The following is a 25,455-nucleotide window of genomic DNA, read 5'->3' as shown; positions in this document are numbered from 1 at the left end:
TATGACAGACTTTGACTATCCCCCCCCCATGAAAGGCATCACCCTCCCTGGGGAGCAGAAAGGGGATGGGATAGGGGGCCGGTGGGATAGGCAGAGTTGGAGGGGAAGGAGAAGGAACTGGGATTGACATGTAAAACAAGCTTGTTTCTAATTTAAATTTTTTAAAAAGGGTGGTGATAATGAAAGAAGGGCCTTAGATTATCTGACCCATGAAGTAGTCTGGGGCAAGTCAGGTCCTCCCTCTCTGCTTTCTGCTTAAGATGTGATCCCTCCTCTGTATGTGCCTACTAAGTGGTACCATCTGCCATTGAGCTTTCACCAGAGTCTGAACCAGTAGAACCCAGTCTTTATGGGAGAATGAAAACCTCCAAAACAATAGTTTCAGTAAGCCCCTTTTCTTTATAAATAGCTTTCCTTAGGTATTTTATTAAAATGTTGAATGTAAATCAGTGTTTCTCAGGCTGTGACTCTCAACCCCTGAGTGGTCAAACAACCCTTCACGGGGTCACATAAGACCATTGGAAAACACAGATATTTACAGTTATGAAGTATCAATGAAATTGGTTTTATGGTTTGGGGTCATCACAACGTGAGGAACTATATTAAAGGGTCTCAGTATTAGGAAGGTTGAGGACCACTAGTCTTGACAGTAGGTAGAATTGCTTGTCCCTAGATCTCACCCAGTTTTAGCCACGCAAAAGCTTTCCGGGGCTAGGCAGTGGTTGTGCACACCTTTAATCCCAACACTCAGGAGGCAGAGGCAGGTGGATCTCTGAGTGTGAGGCCAGCCTGGTCCTACAGAGCTAGTTCCAGGACAGCCAGAGCTACACAGAGAAACCCTGTCTCAATACACCAAAAGAAAATCTTCCCAGGGCCTTAATATACCATTCCTTTCTTACCATTTTTTTCTTACACATCTGCCCTTGTCCAAGGGAGACAGACAAGATTTCTCCTGCTTTTATTTCTCTGAGTGAAAAGGAAGGAGACACCTTGAAGTTTCTTGAAGGATGGCAGAGTTGCCAGAATGTGAGGGGTGGCCCAGTGTGACATACTTGTTTTACATTGATAACTGGTTTTCAGACACTTGCAAGTTTTTCTGTGATTCCCAAAGTATATCAGTGTGGCAAAATCTGAGGCTAACCTTCATATTCACTTGCCTATTGACTCAGTCAGTTCAACCAGCAGCAGCTGTCGATGGAGACAAGTTCAGATAGTATATAAAGGAAGTCTTGTTTGTCTGCAGTCTCCTCACCTTTTGTGAGTTAACCCTGCCCCCATGTGCTCATGCAACCCCTAAGAACTCTTGCCATGAATTCTGTGTGCCTTGTCATGCTTGGAGGATATACTTGGTCTTGGGCTCCTGAAACTCCATCTTCATTTCATACCTTTTCTTTGAAAACATTCTATTTAGTGAGGACTTGTATACCATGTGTCCTTGGAATCATTTGCCTCTTTGAGAATCATACCACTCTATAGAGAATTCCCATGGTAGTTGAATTGGCTTCTAGGATCAGTTGGCCAAGCCACTCATGGCCTAGACTTCCCAAGACTCAGTCTTAAGAGTCTCTCCCATTGTTCCCTCAGTGTCCTCCATCACATGGACGTGGGTACCAAAGAAAAACACCTCAGTATATACTTCCTGATGGTCCTGTGAGTCAGGTGAAATAATGCACCACCCTGAAAGATAGCAATAGAAAGGGCCAAGCTTGAAGAGAAGTGGCCTGGGCCCCAAGGCAGATCACTGTAAGAAACACCCAAAGCAAGAGCTCTGTTAATGCCTGTACTTAATGTGGCCTCTCAGTTCAGATGGACAAAGCAGCTCCACTCAGCAGCAATTAGAGATAAGTGCATTCGGGATGATTTCTCCAAGATTAGAAGGAACAGCTTGATGGGTGGACCATAAGAGATTAATAAATACATGAGCTCCTCAAGGCCTGTTATGGTTGACTATGAAATGACCTCCACAGGGCCATGTGCTCACTACCTATTCCCTAATGATGGCACTATTTTGGGGGTTCTTGGAAATTTAGCAGGTAAGTCCTAACTGCAGGACATAGATCACAAGCAGCTGGTCCTTGGGTGTGTCTTATACTCGGCCCGTCCCTGTCACAATGTTTCCTGACCACTGTGAGATTGGAACCTCCTGAACCACACGGTGTTCTGCCCAGGCCCTGAGTCCAAGACACCATCAACTGAGTCCTCTGGAGCCATGAGTCAGAATAAATCATTGCTCCTTTAAGTTGTGTGTGTCAGAGCAGTTTGGACACAGTGATAGGACGCTAGCTAATGTAAGACCACATTTTATTCAGCTCTGACCAGAAGTGTTTGACACGTAAGAGGCCAGTGATCCTTTGAGCAGCGATTAGGTGTGGGACAAAAAAGGAAGGGGAAGAGAAGAAAAGTGGTGTGAAGAAGAACCTGGTATCAGCAGGTTCATAGTGTGTGCTGCATGTGTTCATGGAGTGCTAACTAGTGAGAGCGTGTGCTGCTGAGCCTTGTGGAGATGAAGGAGCCATCGTCCCTACAGAGGCCCAGGCCATTTTGGAAACTGTAGAAGTTCCATTCTGGGTGCATTATGTACTCTTATCCCACAGAGGAAGAGAGCCTTCCCTCCCCACCGTCACCCCTCCCCCATTGCTCTCCTCAGCTCCCCTGCATTAGAGAGAGGCAGGAGACAAATTGACAGAAATCTGGAGGGAAGTAACTCGAGTGATTTAGGAGAATGGAAGGGCTGGCTTATAGGGCCAGATTAAAGAAGCTAAATATGTATAGCTTGCCTAAGTGACAACTAAATGGGGCATTTGATAAGTCTATAAATACTTGGAAGATGTAAATGCCAGGAGGAAAGGGAATTACTTAGCATGGCACAATGGGGTATTGGCATAATGGGGTAATATTAAGAAAGGGAAGATGAAGGTTGAACATCAATAAAAAGCTTCCTGACAAGAAGAACCATTCCTGACAGGGGACACTATTAGGTTATATACTGTGGGCCAAGGGAAAGAATGTCAGTGCCCTTCCTCAGAGCACTGGCCCCAGAGCCAGCAAGGTAGGAGATGATGAGAAGTCTCCTAACTGAGTCACAGAAGCCAAACAAGTGACCTCTGGCTTGGTCTCCCTGTCTCAGAGAGCAAGCTGCTGCGGCTGTGCCAGTGGTCCATGCTACATCACTGCCAGAGGTTGTCATTCACTTGTAATGACACTCGTTTTCCTACAGGATAGAAATCTGCTTTCTCTTGCAAACACCAGTAGGCCCTTCACCAGATCCAACTCTTGCCTCGGGTAGCAGCTTCCCTCTGTTAGCTGCCTCCTCTAACTCATGCACACTCCCTCAGAGTGCGTGCCATTGCTTCCCAGCACTGCTGCACACCTTTGCTCTCATTCTCCCTTCTCTGTTGACAGCCTGTCAGAATGCTTGCTCTCTACAGCAGACAGATGCCCCCTTCTCTGAAGCCTCCCTCCCTCCCTGCCCTAGTCCCACCCCACCCCTGCCTGGCCCCAGCCACACCCCAGTAGAGTTGGGACTCCTCCTCTGGCCTCTCAAAGCCTCCTGTGTGGGCTAGTTTGCAGCACTTATGTACTATACTGTGACTCTCCTCCCTACTACACAAGTCTTTGAGAACTGACACTGGCTTGTTCACCTCTATCCCCATGTCTCAAAGCCTGGTCAAGCTATGATGTCAGCAGATAATGGAGTAAATCAAGGAAGGAAGTTCTGTTCTCCACTCTTGGTTTTCTCCCATGCCTTGGGCCCATGCATTTATTGAGGGAAAAGAGCTCCCAGCTCTCAGCATCTCCCCAGGGGTCTCTCAGGTGGTACATTGGATGCCATTTAGACAACTATAGATTAAAAACCCCTCCTTGTTCATGTCTTGTCTAGAAAGCTATGTTGTTGAGACTTCATGGATGTAGCTTCCTTGACATTTCTAGGAAATGCAGGATGACACCAGTACACATGCTAACATAGAAAGCTGAAATCTCACAGGGACCCAATCCTAGACAAAGAACAACAAGAAATAAATGCTGAGAGCAAAAGGAATAGTCTCCCTCAGGGAAGAGACCCCAGTCGGTTATCTAGGACCAAGTGATCAGCCCTGAAAGCGAATACATACAAATTACATTATAGGGACTGAGCAGGTTGTATTTGTATTTAGGGGTGTGTATGTGTGGGTGTATGTGTACAAAGACAAGCCGTCCATGAATTTGAGACAGAGCAATGGAGAAACTAAATGGGAGAGATTGGAGGAAGGAAAGGGGGAAATCATATAGTTGTATTTTAATTTCAAAATATAAGTAGTTAGAAGGAAAAAGAACCTCAAGCCTGAAAAAAGCAAAATGCCCCCACTTTGGCTTCAGTGTAAATACGAGGCTAACTCTTAACAGAAAAAAAAAATGCCTTAAACACATTTTCCCCATATGAAAACATTTTTGAAATAAGTAACATAATCCTTCACTGGTGACTGGAAATCTTTGGGGCCATCTAACCCAATCTCTTCAGGAAATAGGGAGAATGTACCGTCAGCTGAGATGCAGAGAAATTGTATGGCTCCTCTGTAGGGCAGTAGCTCTTTAGTCATGCATCTGTTGTCCTGTTGTGAACTGTGATCCTCATCGGGGAATGCTGTGGTGACTGGTCAACAAAGTAGCGTGCTTTTTCCCACTGCTTTGATGTGGGTGGCCAGAGTCAGCGCTGTATCACCACAGCCCTAGGCTTGTGCCCGCTGACTAGGCTCAGTTTCACTGCTGCGTGTTCCCAGGTAGTGATTTGTGTGGTTGAACTAAACAGCACCCCCCTCACCAGAAGCAGCGCTTCCGTCATCATCTGGCACTGCTTCTCTCTGTTGAGTCTTGAATCCATACACATGTTCTTAGAGTTCTGAATCTGTCTATGGCTTGGGGTTCCAGTTTTCTTCCTTAGGCGGAATGCTTTGACTGGGAAGAACGAGTTGAGGGTCCTTCTGGCTGCTGTTGCAGGCTTGTTCTTCTTCACTGTCTCTCTGGTGAGTTCTCACAGAGGCTAAGCTTGCTGCCTGGCCTCTGCACCTGCTCTAATCCCTCTCTGCACAGCCTTGTCACTACTGCTCTGAACGGCAGACCCCATCTGATGGCTACTCTCTATGTACTAGCCCAAACTCATATCTGTATTGAACATAGCACAAAGGGTCTTAAATAGCCTGGGCCTGGGCCAGGGCTCCTCGCCCTCAGCTTCTCCAAACCTTCTGTACAAGGACTGTTCATTCTTCAAACTTGCCAAACATTTGCTGTGTCCTGGAGGTTTTCTCATTTCATTTCCTCCCCTAATGTATCTGTGTTTCCAGGTGAGGCTGTATGCAGCTGCTGGTACTCAGCTGCCCTGTGCAGATAGGCTACCCTTTGTAGTCAGTCAGAGGCTGGTGTAGGCCATTAGGGGTTCTCAAATGTGGCTCCATGTTAGTCATCCAGGTTCTACTATGAACTAGAAATAAGTGTCACTTGAAGGAAAACTAAGGGGAATGACAGATCTTCCCAACATTCCTAACCATGGGCAATTTAGAGGGTGTTTTTCACAGGTAATGCTCAATGTTAACATCAAATTGAAACAATTCTATTTGATATTGGCAAGGTGAGAGATAGACAGAGACACAGAGAGAGAATACCAACCCAAATAGTGCTGAGTGGCAAGCCCTGCAGCCTCCAGTACCCCAGGTTTTCTGGTTTAATGTAGCAAGCTGCTTTATGAGATCTGCAGCCACTTGAAATATGATTTACTACATGTAAAAAGTTTCAGATGGATAATGAAGATTCAGGATTGAGACTCACACTGTAGTGTAGTCAATTTTCTTGCTGTTGCTCTCCAGTACATCTCTGCCATTGAAATGAATAATTTATTATAATTTATTTCAACCCTGGAAAATAAAACTGTTTTCCTTGTGATGTGTGCTGTAGCATTCAGAATAAACACATTGCATACAGTACTCTCAATTAATTAATCCTGAAGTCTCATTCTTACTTGACCTTCTCATAAGCTGGGAGACTGGCAGGTGATTCTTTCCCCCCAATAAGCCATGATTAAAATGAATGTTTTGAGAAGTAGGGGTAAAGTTAGCAATGGAGAAAATTGAAAGACCAGCAAAGCAAGGTTGTGTTTTTTCTTAGATTTTACATTCAATGCAAGAGTCTTTAAATACTCTAGACAATTCATCACTTAGAGCAGAAGCATCCCTTAACTCTCTGTGAGGGGGGCTAAGGAGGGCACTTCCACTTCCATGTGGATGGAGCAAGTGCTGCTCATTTGTGACCAGAGCTGCATGAGCTTACTGGACCTGAGGTGTCACTGAAGCACTTGTCCCCTCAGTTCTAGACCAAGGCTAACACTGTATAAAGGCCAAGAAGACAGGACTCCCAGATGGCCTCCAGGGAGACAGGCCACCCCTAATTGATTGCAGGCTTGTTCTTCCGAAGAGGAGGCTCACCTCATCTCCCGTTTCATTTAATTATTTTTCATTTTAAATGCTAAATACTTCAATTGTGAGGCTGCAAAAACAGTATTAGTGTATAGAGATTGCTTGATATGTGCAGATATTTTAAACTTAATGTAACTTATATGGTAGGCCTCAGTTAATCTGGAGGGGCTGAGAAATATAACAAAATATGTGCTTATTTATCCACTATGTTCATTTTTCATAGCATCTACTAATATCACAAAGAAAGATGGCAGATGAAGGGAACAATTGATTCTCTTTCCCTAAAGACGTCTAGCATCTAATTTGAGCAGGATCACATTTCAATATCTGCTGTTCATGTGGCCTCGGGAACAGCACTCAGTAATGACAGAAATTCCCTTCCTTCCATCCACTGAAAACCTGGAAGCATTTCCTCCTTCAGCTGTGCTCCATCTCCCGGAGCCTGAGCCTCTAGCTGGGGCAGGTGCTCTGGAGAAACTGCTATAGAGAGAGGGAGATTTCTTTACTTTCTCAAATCCTGTGTATTATTTATTCAGGCAGTTATGGGGTGGGGTGCCTCGCCTTGTTTTGTTTTGTTTGTTATTTTTGTTATTGATAAGGTCAGCCTTCCTCTCCTCTCTCATTGGCCTTCTGAAAGGCTGGTGCATTCCCCAGGCACAGGGTAGCTCTTAAGAGTTGGCTGCATTTATTATTAGTTGTTCCTCAGAGCATCACCAGTGTAATGCCGCAGTCCGAACAGGGTAGCTTGGCTGGGATGCAGAGGAGCACACACAGCAGCCTGTCCTGCACTGTGCCCTTGCTTGTTCTTTCTGGTCCCCCCTGAGCCCTTGAGGGCTAGGGCACAGGGATACGCTCTCTGCTCTCTCGCTCTTTGGCCTGGCTTTGCTAACCCTCCTCTGTGTTAACCACAGGCCCGTTTTCCACTTGCCTTACGAGCAAAGGAACAGGGAAGACAGAGCTGGAGTTCCCTAAATAGACAGAGAATCTGGTCCCTACAGGACCAGTGCTCATCCTCTCAGACCTGGTTTTTCTTTGGAATACAAATGGGGACAAGATGGGAATCTTAGTTTTGTTTCGTTTATTTCTTATCACTTTGAAGAACATATGTTAGTTACAGTATTCAATTCTGAATTGCTAGTGCTAGCAACAGAAGCATTTGCTTTATAGGAAGTATTACAACCTTGAGAAAATTAGCCCAATGTACTGATTTCTATGGTGTTAGTTTGAATTATGGTACAAGGAGAATCATTTCCCATGAGATGTTCAGTGTATCCACTTCCAGAGATGTCCTTAACTTTGCTATCGTTCACTTTCAGTCTGTAACTATACTTAACTAAACTCGTGGGAAGGGAAGCGGGAAAGGTTTGCTGAAAGAAAGCTTTTTAGAAGCCATGCCCTGGATTCTAATCATGGGACTCGGTAGCCACATGACTCAGCAGCCAGAAGTCACCAGAGCAGACAACGGTGACATGTCCAGGAGGACACTGAGGGTGGAAGAGTGAGTCTTTGCTGTCAGTCCTCTAGAAGTCTGCAGTAGGAACCAGTCATGGCCAGGGTGTTCTGCGGCTCAGAGCAGCCTGAGGGGTGGTGGCCACAGGCTGACACAGTGAATTCAGGCAGACCTTTGCATATGACTTGAATTAGCCTTTGCCTCCTAGCAGCACCTTGACCTCAGGCCCTTAGTGCATACAAATGCCAGATAGAAGATGATCTCCACAGGGTTAGAAGGGGATGGAGATGTGCAAGTGCTTGGCAGTATGCTGAGCACCCAAGCAGGCTCCATAAACAATGGAGCACAAGGCACATCTTACTGCTGAGTGCAAGTTCTTAAAAATGGTGATGCCGCCAGGCGGTGGTGGCGCACGCCTTTAATCCCAGCACTCGGGAGGCAGAGCCTGGTCTCGAACTCTGTGAGACCAGGCTGGACCAACAGCCTCCAAAACAATACAGAGAAACCCTGTCTCGTAAAAACAAACAAACAAAAAAATGGTGATGCCTCAGACTTCGGCCTGTGTAACCTGAAAACCCCCAGCCACAGCCCTTCCTGGAATCCTGGCTTAGAGTTCTCAGTCTGTTTTCAAAAACAAGATCCTTGGAAATGATCTTATAGTTTAGATGTTTAGCCATTTCATATGTTAGCCTTAAATTAAGGTCAGAAGTTCAGTTTTCTGTACAGTGCTCTTCACTTCAAGTGTGCATTCACTGTCTTAGCAGGAAAGTACCCAACATAAGCTAAGCTAGCACTTGTCTTATTGTGTTTCAGCAAACAATAGAGCAGGAACAGCTGGCGTGAGAGAATCTCTTCAGTGACTGCCTGGGGGGGGGTAGGATCTGCTCTGTTCTGTACTTGTGTCTCACAGCCTTGTCAGGGAGCATGAACCAAGATCGTACATCATCACTTCTCCTTCTGGGTCACACACTTGTAATTTGGTGCTTAGATGTCTTTACGTAGTTGCAACAGAGCATTCTTCATTCAAATCCATGCAAATACCCCAGAGAAGCAAATGGGGGAACTTTCTGGCATACTCCTTGCTCAGGGTTATTGTTTGGACTACAACCCTGCATGAAGTTAGATAACTTTGAGGACACCATAGTAATCCCCTTCACCTGTCTAAGCAAGACAGGAGTTGGTATTCTTCCTTGATCCATGCAATTCCATTGTCTTAGACCAGAGGGAAGCTACAGTTGCAATATGGGACCATTATATTAAAGCTTACTGTGTGGCAAGCACAAGCCAGATGTTCGGTTTGTGCATAGGAACTCATTTCTCTCAGCATCCTTTCACATCAGCTGTCACAGTCCCTGCTTTGTAACTGAGGACATAAAGGCAAATGCCACGGGTTATATAGCAGGACCAGACTTGGGCTCAGTTCTGAGTCTAATGCCTGTGACTACCACATCACCGAACAAAATTCCAACCAAAATCTGTAAGAAGGGGGAACCAAGAGAGAACTGAGAAATCAAGTGAAGTAATGTAGAGTATGATTTTCCTAAGTAGACATCTCCCCTTCCTAGATAGTCCCATCCCTGCTTTGACAAAGCAGCTACTTAGGATAACATGAGTGGATAACCTGTATGGTTTGGGGTACAGGCCAAAGTGGGTTTAAAGTGACCTTCCACTCATCCCTAAAGCAGTGTTGGGAGTGAGCAGACGTTGGAGAACTAGATGCCCAGCTATTGCACCAAGTACTCATGGTACCTGGTGACAGAATGTGGGCTGGTAGATGCAGAGCCAAGATCACTCCTCTCAGGGTTGACTCATGGTGCTCTTGATCTCGGAGAGACCCATCTAAACCTCACGCTACCTGTAAGGGTCAGGGACTGTACTTCAGCACTGCACCCAGTATTCCTCCTTAGGTGGGAAGGAGAACTCAGATTCCAGAGAAATCTGCCCCGTTGGTCGGACTGTTACACCACTACTCTAAGATTATTAGAAAAAATAATTCTGGAAATTGGCTGCCGCATCAATGCCATTTAAGAAGATTACTTGGTACTTTACATATTTCCAGAAAAGTAAAAAAGAAAAAAATCTTCCATTTTTGCCAACTTTATTTTTAGAAAAGTATTTTATTCAAACATCCCCTTACTTATTACAGACATAAATACATGCATTCAGACAAATGAATACACGAGAGGACTGTATAAAGTAATTGGCACATCACTCCAGGATGCTTTGTCAGTTACTGGAAGAATTTGGTGCCTCTAACTTTAATCTTTTCCATTAAAATATCCATTCTGCTTCAGATTGTGAAGCCCATAATATTTTAGACTGTCTCCATGGATCTGTTAGTTTTGCTTGACAATTTAATTTGTGCTCTATGACTTTGGGTAGCTTGCTAGATTGTTCATGGGAACTTGTGATCTACAAAGGATACCAGGCATGGAGTTCTACCCTCTCCAGAGAGACTGGACATGCAGTGTTTGTGTTTTTACATAGATTGGCAGGTTCCATTTGTAACCATCCTAATCATTGTGATGGTGAAGGGAATGGCAGCTGCCAAGAGCTGCAGAGATGCGCATTACTGTTGTGATGGTATGCCTGCAGTGTCTATAGGATATATGCTTTGCAACCGTTTCCAAACACCATCTCATTTAATTCTCAAAGCTTCCTTGGGCTGGATTATTTCTCTTTTCAGAGCTAATGAAAACAGATACAGCCAGAACAGTTCAGTTACTTGCCAGAAATCACAGGATAAATTAGATCACCAAAAACTTTTGCCAAGAGCAAGGAGATGGCTCAGTAGGTAAGCACTCGTGCAAACATGAGGACTAGAGTTCAGATCTCTAGCACCTGCATAAATGCATAAGTGCTTGATAAGTGTAGTGGCCCACCTCTAATTCCAGTACTCAAGAGGCAGGCAAGCTGACTGGCTGGATAGGCAGTATCTTCAAGCTGTGAGTTCATCCATAATTAACTTACTGCCTCAATAAGTGATATGGAGAGCATTTGAGGAAGACACCCAACTTCACCCTCACTATTACGCATGTAAATACACATACACACACACACACACACACACACACATTACACATACATGCTTATGCAAAAAAGAGAGGTTGCCAAATGATAACACCAAATGCATTCAGACAAACCAAGTCACAAAGCCTAGTTGGCATTTTGTTTGTGGGGTCTTACCATGTAATTGTCCTTTCATCTGTCCTCCCTTGGGCAGAAGAGCTCTAGAGCTATGGGAGCAGACAGGCTGCAGTGGGAGAACTAAGTCCACTTCACATCCATTTGCCTGGACTGTTGTATCAGCCTTACCCCTCACCTCCCACATGCTGTATCTCATACCAGGGCGCACATCACATGTCTCGCCTTGGCCGCAAGCACTTCACTTGCTATCTTGCCTTCAGAATGGAGTCTCTTACTGTTACAGAACCCACCATGCTTATTCCCACCTTCTTTTTCCTGTCTACTTATGATGAACTCCTTAGATGTTACCTGCCCCCATGGCATCTCCCTGGCTGCCCTTGAAAAGATTAGTCATTCTTCTACCCCAACCCTCCACAGGCTTGGTGACTTCTCTAGCAAGCTTTGAGGCCCTAGGTAAGAGACTGGTGGATGTCTATATCCTATTATCTCTTCTATGTACCTCACAAACTTGGAAGTTAAGAGCATGGAGAAGTGTGTACATGTAGCATTGAGTGAGCAATTAGTAAGGAAGAATGGGTTTAAAAACAACAGTCTGAGCTAGCAGGAAACGTGCCATTCCAGGGTCACCTGGAAAGTGTTTCATTCCACTCAGTGATGAGCTACAGAGAGATGTCCCTTCATAGCAGGAGCTGTTAGGTGAGGTGAGGAGCAGACAGGAAGGTGGGCATTTGTGTGGTGCTTAGCACAGAGCAAAGCATATAAGGCTTGAAAAGCAGAGACAACCTCCTGGCTCTGGCCTCTGACTTCTAAGAAGGTGCTCACCAAGCTTTAATGGTAAAAGTCTTCCTTTGGGGAGATTGCCCAGAGTTTGTGTAACCCTCTAGGCTCCAGAATGAGAGCCGACTGTCCAGGAAAAGCCCCTCTGTCATCAGAGAGGTGGAAGGAGTGCATAGAGAGTCTGGGATTCAAGCAGGATCTAAGTCAAGGGTCCAGATTCTCACATGACTCTGTCTTCTAGATGATGTCTGTCCTTCTGAACACCATTGTCTTTGAAGACTGTCGGAACCAGTGGTCAGTATCCAGGCCTCTCCTGGGGCTCATCCTGCTCAATGAGAAGGTGAGTGTGCTTACAGGAAGGGCCACAGGAGGAGGGAGAAGCTATTAGATTGAAGACCACGGAATAGAGGGCTAGGCCTTGACAACCCAGAATGCCTTTCCCCAAAGGCTTCAGGTCTTCAGTTAACAGAAGGCTCACACACCGCACTGTGTGTGTGGATTGCTGGGCAGTATTTCAGAGTCACTCTCACTTCCTTGCCATTCCAGGGGAATTCTGAGCAACAGCCCTTTTGCCTTCTCTTCCAGCCTCCTTTTATATCTAGGGACCCCAGACATGACCACAGGAGATGACAGCAGCAGCCCTTGAGGGATTGTGCATAGGGCCAGTGCTCCCTTCATCTGGGGAGCATGCAGCCCAGCCTCCTCAGTGCTCTGGCCATCCGACTGCCTCCCGAGCACCCTGGCTTCCTTTGGAACTCGCCCTGGCCTCTCAGCAGTCAGTAGAAACAGTGCATTACTGCTTGGGAGAATGAATTGTCTATACAATAAGATAGTACTGGGAAAAGACAGTGACATTAGAGGCAGCCGCATACATTAAAATTCAAACTAAAATCCCAGTCTTGGAAGGAAACTAATAGAAGAAGAAAATATATCAAAAAGAGAAGCGCTGTCTCATCACTCACCTGTGCTGAAGTATCCAATTTTAGCCACATTCAATAGCACTGTCATTCATCTTCCCTCGGTGTTATTGTGATTTAAATCCAAGCTCTATAAAAGAGAGCAGTTCTTTTAAAATGATTGAGAGGGAATAAGGGCAAATTCGGTGTTTAGAAAAAGCTTATGACATCACAATATTATACTTTACTGATGGAGGCAATATTTCATGGTTTAGGATGAAAAACTAATAATTTTCTATTTGGTGTGAGTCACTGCATCATTATAAAACGGAAAAATAAGTAGTTTTGTGCATTCCCAATCTTGTTCAGGAAGACATTGTGGTTTAAGTATAATGCCTCTGATATATAGTATTTAAGTATTAGTCTGACTACATATTAATTATGTGTGTTTTTTGATGTGAGCTGTTTTAATGTATGATGGAAATTAAATATCATACAGCTTAGGCTTGAAGAGATAAACATATGACTGGCAAAATGGTGCCTTTTGCTGAAATTCGGCTGTTTCCAGTGATTAGGAGCTCTGCTCAACATCAGAGTATATTTTTGTATTTAAGACCACAGACCCCAACACAAAAAAGGGGAGCTGAGCAGTTATTTGTGACCAGGTATGACAGATAAGTGTTCTTAGTGCCAGCAAGTGCTCCCAGAACTAAGCAGGCCCCTCTAGTGCCTGCCTCAACAGAGCAGACACATGATACTCAAAAGGACAAAGTTGGAACACAGCCCAGAGCTCTCTGAGAAGTCATTCACTGAAGCCAGAAAAGATGATGAGGTCAAAGGGGAGACCCTTGGCCTTGCCTTCAGTCACTCCAAGTGCTCTGTGGACATTGGGTTAAGTCCTCCTCAGCCTGGAACCCTTCTTCTTTCAGCCTTCCTATGACAAGTAGAGTTGCAACCAACAGAGGAGGCAATGATTCCATCAGGCTAAACAGTGACAATACAGCAATCACAGCAAGAGACTCTTAAGAGCAGGGGTAACACTAGGTACACCTAGAAATGCTTCTGCAGCTAAGGAGAGAAAGTTCAGTGTGGACCTGGGTGCAAACCCCTGAGCATCAGTGAGCACAAGTAGACCCCAGCCAGCCTGGCCTGGGAAGTACATTGCTACTTCCTTACTGCAAGGTTTGGAGTTGGAACCTGAGCCTGATGCTGCTCTGTCTCCCAACAGTATTTCAGTGAGCTTCGAGCAAGCCTGATAAACAGCCAGCCTCTCCCCAAGCAAGAAGTACTTGCCCAGTGCTTCAGGAACTTGATGGAAGGAGTGGAACAGAACCTGTCTGTCAAGAACAGAGACAGGTGAGCATTGCCCAGGGGATCTCTAGAGGGTATTCTAGGCTTACAGAAAATAATTGGACTACAGTTAGCACAGCTCATGGACTGATGCTACTTTTCTATTACACCTTCTGACAGACCCAAGTCAGTTCCGGTCCTTACATTTGACTGGGTAAAATAGATGCTGAGATTTTTAAAATATACCCTTTGCCCTTAAGCAGTTTATAATCCAACAGGAAAGAAGTGAAAAATAATTAATTGGAAAGAGCAAATGAAGCAGGGCTCACATTGTCCATGGAGATGAGGAAAGACTTTGGCCTTTGAACAAGCACAGGCCTCGGGGGCAGACAGAACCCAGTTAAATGTTATGCCTGCATCTGGAAGCTGTGTGACAGAAGGCAGCAACGTCTCTGCTGAGACTTTTCTACAGGAAGGAGCCCATGGTGGCATTGGTTGCGCTGTTTAAACAACAGAATGTGCTGGGCGGGGATGGTGCACGCCTTTATTCCCAGCACTCGAGAGGCAGAGGCAGGCAGATCTTCATGAGTTCGAGGCCGGCCTGGTCTACAGAGCAGTGCCAGGACAGTCAGGTACACAGAAAAATCCTGGCAAGGAGGAGGGGGACGACAGACAGTATGTCATAAGCATGGTTCCTAGGCCTGATTTCTTCCTCAGCCTGTCCTTTAAGAGTACCAATTATCATTGGCCAGTGTGATCTAACCAAACTCATCGCTATAAATGAATTCATTCATTCAGCTTGTAAAACTGCAGGCATTTGGAACCTGGGTAAACAAATTGTTCCAAGTCCCTGGCCTCGTGGAGCTTATACATCCTATTGGATGAGAAAGACAGTAGTCACTGATAAGGAAGAGAATGTGCTCAGGGAGAAAACTGCCCCCGCTGACCTTTCATCAAACACTCGAGCATTTATAGAACACACTGTCAGTTACCCAGTAGGCAGTGCATCCCAGGTATGAGCTGTGGTAATAAGACAAGGGCAGCTGGGGGCACAGACACCTTCCCTTGGCCGTTCATCCAACTCTTAAGTAATCCTCTCACATACAGAAAGGGACAACCTCAGAAGGCGGGCAAGGAGAGGTGGGACATTAAGTCACATTCCTGAGCTGCTCTGTGACATAGTACCAGCAATCCTCTTCGTCTCATGAAAGAACGGCAACGAAGACTGACTGTTGTTCTTGTGCCCAGCACTGTGTAGGGAGAATGTGTTCAGGCATTGTATCCTTGACTCGATAGAATTCCCTTAAGACGGTTAGTTACTTATATTAGGTACCAAGACAAGTGGTTATTCATTCAGTCTGCTTAGCTAGTAGTGGTAGAACCAAAATTTGGACCCAGGTGATCTAATCCAGTACCCCTTTTTAGGTTTTCTTAACAGTGTTATACAGCCTAGGCTAATCTCAAACTCACTATGTAGCCAAGGATAACTTATTATTACATTTATTGGGGGGTGTATCAGAGAACAGCTTGGCAGGAGCTGGTCCTCTCCTACCACCATGTGGGTCTCAGGCTTGGCAGTACCTGTGCTAACCTGCTGCACCTTCTCACCAGCCTCCAAGGATCCCCCATTTCCTAAGTGCTGGGATTACAGGCATAGGCCACCGTGCCCAGCTTATGTAGGGCTGGGAATCTAACTAAGGACTTCATGCATAGTGGCAAGTACACACATCAACTGTGCTTTCGTACTCTCTCCACATAGTGCCAGCTAGCCTCAACTCAAACTCATGGTCCCTCTGCCTCTGCTTTCTGAGTGTTGGCATTGCAGACGTAAGCTACCACATTCCACTGCCCCCCATTTTTCATTCACTAAATTATGTTTTAGTTGAAAATACTATTACCTACCTTTGGGAAGACATGTAATGACTAAAATAGTCATATGTGAGCTCAATCCAGTATTTGAGGTATAATGTAAAAAAAAATTATTTTTGGTTTTTTGAGACAGTGTTCCTCTGTAGCTTTGGAGGCTGTCCTGGAACTCACTCTGTAGACCAGGCTGGCCTCAGAACTCACAGAGATCTGCCCTCCTCTGCCTCCCGGCTTTAATGTTTTAGATAGTACAACCCCAGAGGCTCCCCATCAGAGTAGATTTGGCGGTGACTCTTGCCTTCAGGGGGAGGATGGTGCTGGTGACAGAAAGAGTGGTGGCACAGTGAACGCCCACTAAGGAGCACTTCCTGCAGGAGGGTCTCTGTGGGTCCTGAGCTCCACAGTGCTCCTCCAGCCTTCAGATGGCCTGCACCTTCACGGTTTCTCTTTCCACAGGTTCACACAGAACCTCTCAGTCTTCAGAAGAGATGTGGCAGAGGCCCTGCGTAGTGATGGCCACACGGAACTATGCAGCCTGGACATGATGAGCTGACCCGGCTCCTGAACATGTGCTGTGCAGCTTTTGTCAAGCAACTGCAAGGTCTGGGTCCCAGACTGCGATGCTGGCCAGCCCAAAAGAATGTACTTTTCAGAACAAGCAAAGGCCTACATTTTTATAAGTCTGACCAAATTATAAAAATGTAGAACAGTGCACATGCCATATAAACTCAGTATTAAAAGCAGAACATGTTTTCAGTCTATCTGGGTTCCCACAATGTTGAAAGGTCTGGAAACTATATTTAACCAAAGAACATAATAAACCAAGCTAACACCTAGTTCGTGGCTCTAAGATCAAGGTTGTCGATTTGAAGACGCAGCCCTCAGTGTGGGTCCTGCGTTGAGACAAATGCCATTTGAATGTGTTGAATTAGTAGTTCTTACATCTGGAAAATGCCCCATTAGGGACTCTGGGCTGTGGGCATTTAGAAAGAGCCTGGGAGCACTATAAAGCCTCCCCCAGGACTGCACACGGGCCTCTCTGCCTCAGCAACATCTGATAAAGTTGAGAGACAGTAACACAATTAAATGACTCCCAAACAATGTTTGCTTTCCACTGGCATAAATCTGAAGTGGCTCAGTCTAGAAGAATTAAGATGTGCGGTTGCTGCCTGCAGAAAGATGTCTTTAGGACTCCGGAAGCCCCAGTAAGAAGTTCTGGGTGCACCAGAAACTTGTCCTTTTGGTTCCATTTCATTGGGAGAGAAGCTGAGGTTGGCATGTAGTGTCTGAAGCTGCTCTGCCTTCTTGGACCACCCAGAACAGTTCAGGTGCTGGCTGTCAGGTTCCCAGAGGATGGAGTAGCTGCCTTCCATCTTCCACACTCTTAACCACTGTTGGATTGAGACTTCATCCAAACACAGGAAGTGAAGGCCCTTACAATTTGTGACCCATCATAACTAAGATATTAATCTGAAATTGCCACTGTCAAATGGGCTTCCTGTCTCAGTGCTCTGCCTGTGTGGTTCAGGCTTACAATAAACACTGTGCCATTATTTCTGATAAGACATGAAAGGTCGGCCTCACTGTTGCAGGGAAGAAATCCACAGGCTCTTGTTGTAATCTCATTTCTCCACTAGTGTTTCTTGAAACCTTTCTTGATAGTTGAGTTTTGCAACAGGCTTGTCATATAAAATTGAGTCACTTAAGTTTATATCAAAGTGTTTGTCTTCCATGTGCAAAAGGGAGTCAGGGGACATTATGCCCTGGATGAGACTGCTTGTGGTGTTTAATGGCAGATGAGCCTGAACTTAATCCACCCCACGCCATTAAGAAACAACTTCCTAGAGAAGACAAATCCTGTACTTTGAAACATCAGCTTTCAACGGAGCTTGACAAGAATTTCTCTTTGGTTTTTGTTTGGTTTTTAATTTGTTTGGTTTTGGTTTTTTGAGACAGAGCCTTGCTATGTAGCCCAGCTGGCACACATGATTCTCCTACAGCCTCCTCAATGGAGGTTGACTGGCATGGGCCACAATGCCTGGCTTCTTGGGTTTGAGGGGGTTTGGGGAGGGGTGGTTATAACTGCACTCATTCCACAAAAACTGCAAATGTTTATCCCATCTAGAACTGTTTCTTTACAAATGCATAGGGTATAAAGACACTATATTGTTTGCATTAAAATGTTGACAAGAAAAAGATGATGTGTGCCCCCCTTTCTTTGCCACATAGCCAGCTATCCCCTGAGAGTTCAACATAGCAGGTGGAGAGCCTCTTTCAGACTTGGCCGTGGAGAGCTGCTTTTTGAGAAGCAGGGTCTGCCTGTGTCCTTGTGCCTCAGTGGGCTTGAATGCTTGACTTGGAGGCACTCTGTGGGCAAGCATGGAGTGCCTACCCTTACCCACACTACCTCCTTTCCCACTGCATATTAGGAAGTAAGACCCAAAAATGGCTTATAGCTTATAACTCCTGTAGGTAGATTTTCCACTCAGATCTGTCTCAAGAGAACTCCTGGCTGCTCCTAGTGGTAAATGAAAATGCTAGTAATATTTAGGTTCATTTCTATCTGTTTCTCAAAACTTGATTATTAAGAGTAAATGACTCCAAAATGTTAATAGCTTCAGGCCTGTCTGGATATGTCAAGTCAGTGGTGGAGCCTAGTGTTAAAGTAATAGTTATTAGCACCTAGTCCATGGAAGAAGGGAGAAGTCTGACTGGGTCCCTGCTCTAGAGTTTCTCACAGGCTACATACACTCAGGGTGGTTGGCCAGAGCTGGCATATTTCACATCCCCAGGGAGGAAGGCCTGCACACAAGCTCACCTGTGTGTTTAGCAGGACTGAGGTCAGAGCAGATCTCACCAAGGAGCCCAGCTCACCACACAGGTCTTAGCTTATGGGAAAGAGCCAGAGACTGCAGAGATCCAAGGGCTGTCTTCAGCCACCCAGCTCTAAAGGGCTTCTTCCACTGCTGTTGTGAAAACACTAGTCCTGTCCTGTCCCACACACTGGGAAGGAACCCACAATGATGGGCTGAATGGACTCGGGAGGCAAGGACTCTTGGAAGCCGTATTATTCAAAGCTGTGTGCCCCAGCCTACCTGGCCTTTGCTAGACATGTCTCTCCCTTAAATTAGCAAGTTCTTTAATCTTGATTTTCCTTGGAAGTTCTCTTGTGATCCCCTCCTCAGAAAGGGTAAGGAAGTGGGTAAGCCAGGTGTTTGAGGCTTGCCCTGATGGTACCACAGGTGTAAACTCAGTTTTGGATTACCAAAGCCTTGGAGGCCAGTGGGGACAAAGACCTGCAGGCTTTTGCAGGAGGGCCTCTGGAGCCATTCTATTCCGAGATTAAAACTGCCATGTTAGGACACCCAACAAACTTGCAGAGGGCATATGAAGACAGCTAGTGCAGCTATTCTTGTGACCAAATTGCAGATGTACCTGTCTGCCTTGATTCAGCAATAGGAAGAAACAGCACTGCCAATTGTACAGGAAGTACCGCTTCGCTAAGGCACGAGTAGAGAGGGGGTGTGGAATGTGTTTGCACACACCACCCTTGTAAAGAGAACCTGATGTACAAACACACTCGCGCAATATGGGCTCTTTGTCCAGTCAGTTGCATCAGCTAATCCTCGAGGTATTCTGTAGGAATTCTAACCTCTCAACTTTGGCTTCCCATATTGACTTTATAACCTAACCCTGAGAAAGCTGCATTTTGACTAAGATGTTTGTTTCTCATTTTTCAATAATGTACTATCAACATCGCTGCATTTTGACTAAAATGTTTTTTTTTCATTTTTCAATACCCGTACCATCAATATATAGTCCCTGCACTGTGTAATAATTAACCCAGAAAAACCCTCTTGGTCCCTGGAGTCCCTTCCATTGGCATGACAGCCTACACATCCCTTGGGATTGTGGTAATTGGGACCCCTTCCAAAATGCAAAGCTGGGCTGGCTTGTAGCAGGTAACTGAGATGAGTGACCAAATTATCTAAGTGCCAGAGAAGCTAAGCATCACAACAGGGCAGGCTGGTAAGGGAAACTGAAAGAGTCAATGACCTGTCATACTACCTTATCCTGGTGTAGTCAGTCTGGCACTTAGGAGGAAGCTGCATTGGAGAGTCGTGAGCAGGGAATGGAGCCCGTGCATCGAGAAGTAGGACTTGGGGTGTGGCTCTGATGATGTGCGTACAGGGCCCTGTATCATCCTAGCACCAGTTAGCAGGAGCAGAGCGGGAGTGGAAGGAGCCATTTCAAAAGACTCAGAACCACTGTAGTGTATTGAGTTCACCTGCTGGAATGTTTTAAAGATAAGACAACAGACTGAGGAGTAAGAAAAGAGCTGGATAGTGGTGGCGCATGCCTTTAATCCTGGCACTCAGGAGGCAGAGACAGGTGGGTCTTTTGAGTTCGAGGTCACCGTGGTCAGGACAGCCAGGGATATATAGTGAAACCCTGTCTCAAACCCTCCCGCATTTAGTTGAAGAGTTCTCTTAAGAGGCGAAGGAAGAGTGGGCTTCGTAGTCCACACAGTCAAAGTACATCTAGCTCTAGCCCTGTGCAGCTGTTCACTGTTGGTCAAAGGCCTCTTTTCCCAAAAGCAATTACCCTTGAAGTCTCACATCCTCAAGCAGAGCCCATTGCCTGGGGCCATCTTTTTCCTCCAGTTGGCAGCCTGAGCCAAGAATCAAAGGTAGATTTCCTAACGGCACCTGTATGTTTTTTCTACTTAATCTCAAATTAGGTCCTCTGTAGCTGGTACTGAAGAGCTAGAGGTCCTGAGACCACTTTGAGCTCCCCAGTCCATGGGTCTGATACTTCTGTAGAAAGGCCAGTCTAATCAGACACTTTGAGCTGTGTCTGTGAGCTCTGCCATTAATTCATCCTCCTGCTGTTCTTCATAAAATCGTTCTTGAGACTTTTTAATGTTTTATTGAGGTGCAAGTTTACGAGGAAGCAAACCTTTCCAACTACAGCAAGAGTAACCTGCCTCCTTGGCATATTAAAAAATAATGTTAGTGTCGGGTTTTACGTCCCACAGTTTGGATTGCTGATAAGAGTGCTTCCCTTGACAAGATTCTTTTTGAGGTTTACAGAAAGCGTAATAAAATATGTAAGTTACATCTCCACAAACAAAAGCTATAACATAAGTTATTTATAAGCGTGAGATACAAACAGTATCACGATAAATAAGCCATAAAGGGTACCTGCAACATCCATCTTAATGTAATTTGCCCAACAAAGGGGTTGAAACCAAGTCAAAGTCAGTCAAGAGAATTTGTCAGGAAGGAAGCAAAGTTGTAGAGCACAAAATGGGGGGAATGGCTGATGGGTGAGGGACAGAAGCAGGTGCGAGGTGAGACTTGGGGGGGGGGTGTCCCAGACAAGACTGCAGCATATGCCTGCCCAAAGGGACTGCCCTGCCCCTCCCACCTCACACAGCCTGCCATCTGCACTTAGTCACAGCTCCAACACCCTCCAGCACCTACCAGCCCTTAGGGAAAGGAATACCCTAGTTCCCTTCCCTCCTGCCCTGTGGCCCCATGCTACTGCCAGGATTAGCCCGTTTAAGGCTATGGTCTGAAAGCGACCAAGCCCCCAGGATCCTAGAAGCCTTCATCTGCTCCAACGGTTCTCAGCCTGTGGGTCGTGACACCTTTGGCAAACCTCTAGCTCCAAAATCTATTTACATTATGATTCATAACAGTAGCAAAATTACAGTTATGAAGTAGCAATGAAAGTGATTTTATGATTGGGGTCAGCACATGAGTATTAGAGGGTCACAGCATCAGGAAGGTTGAGAAGCACTGATCTCCTCTACTCATCCACAAATGAGCCAATGAATGAGACCAAGCCTCTGTCCTCATGGGCTGATCGGCAGGTCGGATGCAGCACAGTCCAGTGAGGACCACAAACTGGGATAGAGAAGGTCTGGGGCCAAGGGTGCTCCGGAGGATGAGAGAGAGAGGTGAGAGATGGTATGTATTGAACAATCACCTCATTTCCTTGAAGCATCAAGCTCTGTGGTGAGGTCTCATGTACGGCCACCACCGAGGGCCCCTTTTCCTTCTTCCTGCTGGCAGCCTGAGCCTTTTCAGATCCCCCTGGAACTTTCTTCCCAGAGCTCTTACCACTGTGGGAAACTATCATAAGGACTCAAAATTCACTGTTCCTACTACCAGATAAAGAAAGTAAGTATGAAGGGTTGGATAGCTAGGAAATTTGAGTATATGCTCAGTAAATATGTGTTGGATAACTTGGGGCAGTTGTCGTTTTCCATCCTGAAAACTAGAAGGCCCCTCGAGCTCCTACAGAGGATACGTAGTAAGCAGGTCAGCGACCTGTAACATGCTGTGTGTGCCGAAGCATGTGCTTATGCCGTTTATGGAAGTCGACCATATTTCCTCAATCTTTCAAATAGGATAACTGGCCCAAATATACTTAAAAGCCTTGATTCAATCCCTACTCCATTTTAAAGACAGGAAAAAAAATTGAATCCCAAATCATACAGGAAGGAAGTCAGTAGCTAAAGAATCTAAGCTGCCTATGTCCAGACTTACGGACCACTTGGAAATTCCAGCATCCTGTCACTCATTCCTCAAGCCCCACCTGTACTATGGGACTCCCAGAAAGACCACCCTTTCTCTCAGCTTCACTCCTTGGGGACCAGGAGAAGATTCATGCAACCTGAAAGTCCTTAGATTCCCCCAGAATCCTGACCCCAGCTCCCTGGATCTTAGAGCATGTGCCCTCTCCCCCACGTCATTGTTGACCTAAAAACGGGTACAAAGGAGCAACAACTTCACAGTTTCTGGAACACCAAATACATATCAAAGCATGCTCAGCCAAACCACCCTTGGAGGAGACATCATTGCCTTGAGCATGTTTATTTAAAGGGTGGTTAGAATTTTGACAAAAAATAAAAACTTTAAGCACAAGAAAGAAGAAATGAATTTATAAAACGTAAAAGCAAGACAAAACATACATGGAAAATATGGCTCAAAGAAACAGATAGCAAGGGGTGGGCATGCAGCTCGATTGTAGAGCACTTTCCTAGCATCACAGAGCCCTGGGCTCAATTCTCAGCCCCACATAAGGAAATCAGGAGTTCAAGTTCAAAGTCTTTCTCAGCGCAAAAACAAACACACAAAACCAGGGTAATGAACCTGGCATAGCAGAACATTCCTACAATCCCAGCACTTGAGAAATTGAGGGTTAATGAGAGTTTGAGAGGCAGCCTGGGCTCAAAATAAAAGCGGATAATGAAATGAAGCTCCCCACCCCCCAATCCTAGAGACTGAGCCCAGGGCCTTCCTCTGTGCTAAGCAAGGGCTCTATCACTTAGCTATAGCCCATCAATGGCGTTTTTTCAAAACCAGTAAGACTGACTTTGGCAAGTGTGATCCATAAACAAGCACAATGTAAGAGAGAGTAAGCAGGAGCTGTCAGTCCCAACAATCAATTCACATATTTATTTCCTAGGAATTTTGGAAGCCAAAAGAGATGGATAGGACTGGTTTCCAAACCTGAGAGGCACCGAACTTAGTAGGTGGCTTGTTAGCAGACTGCGAACCCCACCCAGAGTTCCTGACACAGAGGGCCTCCCCAGGATGCAAGAATACCATTTCTAACAAACCACCAATGCTGCTGACACTGCTGGCTCAGAACCACGGGCCTGTGACACCACTCCCCGATTTACTCCCTTTCCTGGGCTGCCTAAATGTCCTCCTTTGTCCAAAGAAGAGTAGAAGGGGGGTCGTGATCCACAGCTCAGGGTAACTGAGGACCTGGAGCTCCTGAAGGGTGAGGCTGAGCCCTCGTCCCTGCTGAGCCCTGGCTAACGCTTTCCTCTGGACTATCCCTTGAGCCTGGCTCTGTTTCGCTGCTACAGGGGCACAAAGAGGTTCAAAGCTTCTGAGTAAGTAAACCGAGGTGTTCCTACACGTGCCCCGGGGAAGCAATGCTTGTGGTACGACCCACATCCTGGTCATCTTATAGCAAGGACCTTTGTGCATTTTCTTAGCTCCTACAAGTGGCAGGGCCTGGAACGCAAGGCTGGGCAGGCAGGAGAGGAGATGTAGTGAGGTACCCACATCAGCCCTCAGATCTGAGGGTCTCTTCCCTCACAGGATGAGTGGGGTAACCACCCTACCACAGAGTTCTCAAGGACGGGAGAGTCACCTCTGTCCTTAAAGGTACTATTATATAATCAGGAGTGTGGACTGTTGGGAGTGGGATTTCTTAGAGTGGCCTCCACTGCTGTTATCTCATTGTGTTCTCATGGCTGCCCTGGGGGTAGCTACTGCCCTCTCTGTTTTACAAATAAAGCAAATGAGGCTGGAGAAGGGCAGCGGGGAGCCCTCAGATCGCCAGCAGCAGAGCCTGCATTAGAAGTGAGGGGCCCCCAGAGCCAGCACAATGCTATCTCTCCTCCCTAAAGGTCCTTGTCTGTGCCCAGAGCACCCTGTACTCCTCAACTCTCACTGTTTCTTCCTGCCCAACCCAGCACAGTGGCTCTGCCAGGGCTGGTGAAGCTGTCCAGTGTCACTCAGCTGGCAGGTGACCTAACTGCCCACCAGGGCCTAGAGGAGCTAGGATTGTTGAGAGCAATGAGACTGAGGGTTTAAAAACCCACTGCCTCCTCCCCATACTCTGACCCCAGAGGTGAAGAAATACTCCTATCCAAGATACCTATGCAAACTAAAACCTACCAAGAAAATAAACATACCAGAATATAATACACCATCCACCACAGTGATCCTGTGGCTGGTTAGGGAGCTGACCTATTGCGCTGTCCTACTAAGTGCGGGGCTCTGTGCTCCTAGCACTCTCAATATCTCTCTCACAGTGCACGAAATGCTCGGCATGCATTACCCCATTTTACAAATGAAACCCCAAAGTCTAAAACGTTGGAGTCACTAACTCAAACTTACTCAGTTAGGAAGTAACCCGCCCAAATCTGCACACAACTTCTGACCAACAGAGATCGCATGGGGTCTTCACACTCTGGGAACTAGAGAAAGAGACCTGCCGGGAGTTCTGCGCTCAGAATTTACAGCCAGCGACTTTACGACCCGCGGCTAGGAAACGACTCTGGGTCTCTCCTAAGCTGGGAGAAAGGAGACCGCGGCCCAAGTGGTGCTGGCCACGGTGCTGCCGGGATGATGTGGACAGTCCCGGAGGCAGACGGCAGAACTTGGGGTGGTCAGTGCCTGGACAGAACTGGAGCCCGCAGGAGCTCGCTGCTCGAATTTCCTAAAGAAATGTCTCCATTTGCTTGCTCTAAATGGAACCGCTCCCTCCTTGTGCCACTAGCGAACTGAGTCCCCAAACCGACTGACTCTAGGAGGGATCCCCAAGCTCGAGGCCACAGCCCTGTCTATCTAGCAACGAATTTAGAGAGGCCAGGTCCCAGATCCCCACCAATTGACCTTGGGTCCCTAGTCCAGCCGGGCCCGCACGCGTGGGCACCTGCGAGTCACCGCTCAGTCCTCCTGGCTGGGGCCAGGGAGCGTCTCCAAAGTGGCCACGACGCCTCGTTGAAAGCCGGGGCGGGGGCGAATTCACCCCACGCGGGTGTCCCAGGTCT

The 25,455-nt window shown here is 46.3% G+C and overlaps 1 protein-coding gene across 2 annotated transcripts in view; it reads left to right on the top strand.

The window, feature by feature from the left end:
* The window catches only part of Ranbp17 (RAN binding protein 17), a 323,547-nt gene extending 305,482 nt beyond the window's left edge, over positions 1–18,065 (top strand). For both annotated transcript variants that reach the window (XM_040748431.1, XM_040748430.1), the window contains 3 exons: positions 12,059–12,157; positions 13,942–14,069; positions 16,326–18,065. In XM_040748431.1, the coding sequence (XP_040604365.1) occupies positions 12,059–12,157; positions 13,942–14,069; positions 16,326–16,422 (324 nt within the window). In that variant the 3' untranslated portion in view covers positions 16,423–18,065. The remainder of the gene's footprint in view (positions 1–12,058; positions 12,158–13,941; positions 14,070–16,325) is intronic.
* Positions 18,066–25,455: the final 7,390 nt, after the last annotated feature.

Source organism: Mesocricetus auratus, unplaced genomic scaffold, assembly GCF_017639785.1.
Source record: "Mesocricetus auratus isolate SY011 unplaced genomic scaffold, BCM_Maur_2.0 Super-Scaffold_100007, whole genome shotgun sequence".
Taxonomy (NCBI): Eukaryota; Metazoa; Chordata; class Mammalia; order Rodentia; family Cricetidae; genus Mesocricetus; species Mesocricetus auratus.
Note: the sequence above shows the minus strand (reverse complement) of the source record. Positions and strands in the feature narration are given on the sequence as shown.